We start from the raw sequence: 5,098 nt of genomic DNA on the forward strand, positions 1-5,098 counted from the left end.
AGCCATCATTGTTTAATTGGGAAATATTATTTTATTTTCTCAATTAAATCATGTCAAGGAAATTAAGGAAAATTTATTGTAATTAAATTTCCTAATTTACCTAGGCCAAGGAATATAAAAGAAGGGGTGAGGTGCCTTCACAAGACACAACATCTATTATTCCTCTCCTCTTTTGTTCCTTGGTGTGGCCGGCCATCATCTCCTTCTTTTCCTCTTGTGGTGGCCGAACCTCTCCCTCTCCCTTGGAGTTCTTGTGGTGGCCGGATACTACTTGGAGAAGAAGAAGAAGGAGAGAAAGCTAGCATCTCTTGGAGCTTGGTTAGTATTTTGGTTTTTCTCCTTGGTAAAGCTTTTCTTTTGTGGACGAACCTTGCTTGGAGGAGAAGAAGGTGGTTGGTGGTTTCTCATCTTGGAAGATCGTTGCCCACACAACGTCCGAGGTTAGAAGAGGAATACGGTAGAAGATCAAGAGGTTTTTTCTACAAGGTATAACTAGTAATTTCTATTTCCGCATCATGCTAGTTATTTATGGAAATAATACCAAATACAAGAGGCTTACGTTCTAGTATTTCGAATATATTTTTTCGAAGTTGTATTCTTTTGTTTCTTTCTTTTCCTTGTGATTTGATTGTTCTCTTTGGTTAACCTAAAGTTATTTTAGGAAATTAAATATTAGCTTTCTATTAAAGGTTTTGTCTAGTCGGTGGTGGTTGCTCCCATATCCAAGAAGGCCATGTGCCTCGCCACGTCAGTACTGGGAACCTTTTATGGAAATTAATATTTAATGGAATTAATAACTTAAGGAGACTTGGGTCGAACGTGTTAAGTTCCGCAGGAGATCCAAGTCAAAACCTAAAAGAACAAATAGATTAAGTTTTGGATCAAACGTGTTAAGTTCCGCAGGCGATCCAAAATTTAATTTAAAAGAACACATGGTAGCTAGGAAAAGGTTCAGACCTTTGTACAAAATTTTTGTACAGTGGAACCTATAGGTTTTCCGAGTAGCAACCAACACTAAGAGTAGTACTACTCAACCTTATCGTCATGTCGGACTAAGTCCACCTGCAGGGTTTACATGACAATCCTTATGAGCTCCTCTTGGGGACATTATCGACCTAGATTACTAGGACGTAGTTTCATTCTATAATCAACAACACACCATATAAATAATATCATTTCCTAACTTATCGGGCCCATTGATTTAACGAGCTAAATCGCACCCTTTGATAATTAAAGAAATAAATATTAAGTATATGTGCTTGTTATTATATCATGATTAAGAGTACACACTTCCATAATAACAGAGATATTGTTCTTTTATATAGTCAGTATAAAAAGATACTACCTCAGATGGTTCTACTCAATACACTCATAATGTATTAGTGTAATTTATCAGTCAAGATAAACTAATACCTAATTACACTACAACCACTCCAATGGTTTGTCCTATTCCATCTTACATGTGAACAACTGTTTATAATTTATAAGGAACTGATAACATGAACTTCTGTGTGTCTCCTCATACCATGTTATTTACAATATAAATTAAATGGACAACTACATTTAGCATAAATATAGACATTTGACCAATGTGATTCTTATTTCAAAATAAATGTTTACAAAGAACTAGACTTTTAGTATACACTCTAACAAAGGTCGCCTGCGATGCAAAGGCGATGCAGAGAGGAAAAGGGGGTGGTTGTGGAGAGGTTACATTTATAAAATATGGAAGCAAAAAAGGTGGAATCTGCAACCCCAGCAGCCTCACACGATCGGTCTCATGACCATCTGTGAGGAGATAAATCTGGAAGCTGTAGTTGACCAATGCGGTGGAGGGCTTTTTTCTTCGACTCTGTCGAGATTCGAACATTTGCCCTATGGTAATAACTCTGCTCCGTATTAACCAACCCAACTTTACATCGGGGTGTATAATATGTCATTATAGATGGTATAATATGATGTTTTATTTTTAAAATTAATGAGTGTTGTTATAAAAATATTAATAATTACATTTTTCATAAGTGTCATCAAGAAAGTATCGCTATAAGCCTTATTTCTAGTATTGAGTGATTGTTATTGTACTAAACAAAGGATGAAAAATAATTGATTATTCAACTTGGTTGATTATGATCATTGATGGAGCGTATTAGTTGAGAGAGTTTAGAATTTAACTATGGGGCTCAACTGATTAGTTAATAGTTGACTGATGATAATTGATAATCGATTGATGTATTTATTTAAGAGAATAAAATATTTAAAATTTGACTTTTAGATTCGACTGAATAGGTAATAATCAACTGATAGTAATAAACCGTCGACGGATACATGTTGAGGTGGATAGAGTCGTTGATTTGACATATCAAAGTAATGTTCAAATCTATAGTGAATTAATTAACTAATGAGTAAGATCAGATGACTGATATATATAAATCAGCCTGAACAACAACTTATAAAAAAGAATTTTAAGATGATTTGAATGAGTTAATTCTTGATAGGTTAGAGACTAAGTGTTGTTGTATTTCTTACCATTAAAAGACTGATACTTTAAACTTATGATTTTTTTAATATATTTTTAATATGAGATTTTGATTGTATTTTCAATATCAATATCATCCAAAGATAATCCAATGCAACAAACGAGCAAACAAAAGCAAAGATTATTATGAAAAGTTATTTTTATTTTTTATTTTTATTCTGTTTTCTTATTATGTTCTTAGAAGAACAAGGTGCAAGAGATTTCTCCTCATCCGGAAGATATCCAAGAAGGAAAAGGTTACTAGTAGTAATCTTTAAGACTAGATTTTGGATGTAGTCGCTTAAGATACTATAAATAAAGTAAAATCAATTGTCTATTATATTGAGTTTTCAGGTTTTCTTTGCATTATGAACAATGACATGATAAACGCTGTTCACCCTATCTCATCTGCATCGGTTCTAATATACAAAATATAATAGAGATCGTATTTAAAATTTAAATAGTTTAGATCCATATAATTAAAATTGATTACATTATCTAAATTAGTTAAAATTGAAAAAACCAAGGTAAATAATAAGTCAAAAAATCTTCATGGTACAGACGAATATTTACATGTAAAATTTAGTAAATATACGCTCATCTAATAGTTTTTAGAAAATTGATACATAGATTATAAAAATAAAATTTAAAAATGAACAAGTGAGAGTATACTATATATGAACACCATTGAAATGGAGTGGGAATAATAGGTAAATTCGGTAAATAAAAATATTGGAATAAAAAATAATTTTAAAAAAAACGTCCTTTGATTATTTATTTTTTTATTTTTTTTTGTTAATTTGGAAAATATCAAACGATGCGCTTTACTAAAATATATTTATTTGCAAGCAAAGCTATCCATTAATGCATAGACACCGAGCACCGCAACCCGCCACACCACTGCAGTCGAGTACTATTCTCTACTGCAGTCGTTATTGAAGATAACAAGAGCATAGACCACATAGGCACGTTCTTTTACATAGACAGGCACAAGCAGCAATAATAGGCAGAGACATGGCAGCCCTTTGGATTATTAGTCACAGCATTTGTTGGCGTGGGGTCCACAGGACATGGTCGCTGGGCAGGAAATGGCACACCGGCTCTGTACTACCAGGCTTCACATGCAGCACCTGGAGCATCACGTGCTGTGGATTCCACGACGTCGTGTCCAGGTGACAAACTGCGATCGCCTCCACTCGGCTCCCGTCGCTCCCCTTCAAGCTCACCGCGTACTCCCTCATCATCCCCTTCCCCACCGCGTGGCAGTGGAACACAACGTACGCGTACGGCTCTGCATGGCAGAACACACCCAGCACCTCCCCGCCCATCCTTTCGAACCCCTCCACGGCGTACCGCTGCATTTCCGCCGCTGCCGTGGCGTTCGCGACTGTCGACACGGCGTTGACATAGTCGGTGGCCAGAGCCGAGAGGGCGAAGTCGACCATGGACTCGATGGAGGTGGCGCAGTGCTTCGTCTCCCTTGCATTCGCCGTGCCCTCGCACCGTTCCAGGGTCGCACTCATCTCCCGGGCTTCCTTCGAGTTAGGGTCGATGGAGAGAAGCGCGAGAATGTCGGGGAGCTTGTTGGAGGAGAAGGGGAGGGCGTCGGCCACGCGGCGAGGGAGGAGGTCAGCGTGTTTGGGAATGGATCGCTTGAATTGCAAGTCGAAGGTGGCTCCTGGAAACAGGTCCTTCTCGAGGAAGAACAGAGACCGAGAGGACATTTCGCCGAGTTGCGCTGCGTTGGCGGCGTTGTAGTAAATGGAGGTGACTCCGGGAACCACCACTTCCTCTTCGGACTCCGGCGACGTCCATAAGCCCGGGCTCGTCTCTGCAATTCAATTGATGTATATATATTTATTGAGATTCCAAATTAACGAGATCATATCGTAATAAAAATATACATGCATGGATAAAAATCAATGAACCAGGGGGGTGAAGGAGGTCATGGATGCAGCTAGGGATGGGAGTGTTCGGGAGGGCAGTTTTCCAGTAGAGCTCCGGCGACGAAGCAAGTGCAACTGATGGATGGGCTACGAGTCCGGCGAGGAGCTGCAACCATTTCGATCAATTCAAAATTCATGCGCACACAGTTAATTGAAGAAAACAAACAAACGTCATACAAGACAAATCTATTGAATTAGATTACTGACTAATTCAACCAAACAAGATCCGTTGATTAATAATACTACGAGTGGTATGAATTTTCTCACCCAGAGGAAGAACAGGATGAGCTGGTTTGCCATGAACAATATAATGCAGAGTAGAAATTGAGGATTGGTAGATGGTTTATTGATACGCACTTTGGTTCACTTATATAGAGAAGCTAAAATATTTTCTTAGTTCGCACGCATTTCACGTTGTATTAATATATTTCTTATATATGAAAATATTTATGCCAATCAATCTTGTACAGTGCATTGCTTTGAATTATATATGCAGAAAATGGATAATTCGGGTAACGCGAAAAAGAAATTTAGGAGGCAATCATGTAAACGTAAGCGGGAAAGAGGCCATGTAATTTCAAAGTAGGTAAGTGTTCTAGTATTGACTGAATGAAGATTTTTTATTGTTAAGAATAAT

The 5,098-nt window shown here is 37.5% G+C and overlaps 1 protein-coding gene across 1 annotated transcript; it reads right to left on the reverse strand.

The window, feature by feature from the left end:
* Positions 1–3,338: 3,338 nt before the first annotated feature.
* On the reverse strand, positions 3,339–4,887 carry LOC122051869 (BURP domain-containing protein 3-like). Its single transcript, XM_042613181.1, has 3 exons — positions 4,729–4,887; positions 4,444–4,567; positions 3,339–4,346 (listed from the first exon to the last, which is right to left on the reverse strand). The coding sequence occupies exons 1-3, from the start codon at positions 4,759–4,761 to the stop codon at positions 3,553–3,555; spliced, it is 951 nt and encodes a 316-aa protein (XP_042469115.1). The 5' UTR covers positions 4,762–4,887; the 3' UTR covers positions 3,339–3,552.
* Between the last annotated feature and the right edge of the window lie 211 nt (positions 4,888–5,098).

This window comes from Zingiber officinale, chromosome 3A (genome assembly GCF_018446385.1).
Source record: "Zingiber officinale cultivar Zhangliang chromosome 3A, Zo_v1.1, whole genome shotgun sequence".
In the NCBI taxonomy this organism is placed as follows: domain Eukaryota; kingdom Viridiplantae; phylum Streptophyta; class Magnoliopsida; order Zingiberales; family Zingiberaceae; genus Zingiber; species Zingiber officinale.

Excerpts from the sequence above, each read along its gene's own strand:
- LOC122051869 (XM_042613181.1), bottom strand. The coding sequence starts at position 4,761 with ATGGCAAACCAGCTCATCCTGTTCTTCCTCTGG. Across the intron at positions 4,568-4,728 it reads TCATCCTGTTCTTCCTCTGG|CTCCTCGCCGGACTCGTAGC; the intron begins GTGAGAAAATTC and ends AAATGGTTGCAG. Across the intron at positions 4,347-4,443 it reads TGACCTCCTTCACCCCCCTG|AGACGAGCCCGGGCTTATGG; the intron begins GTTCATTGATTT and ends ATTGAATTGCAG.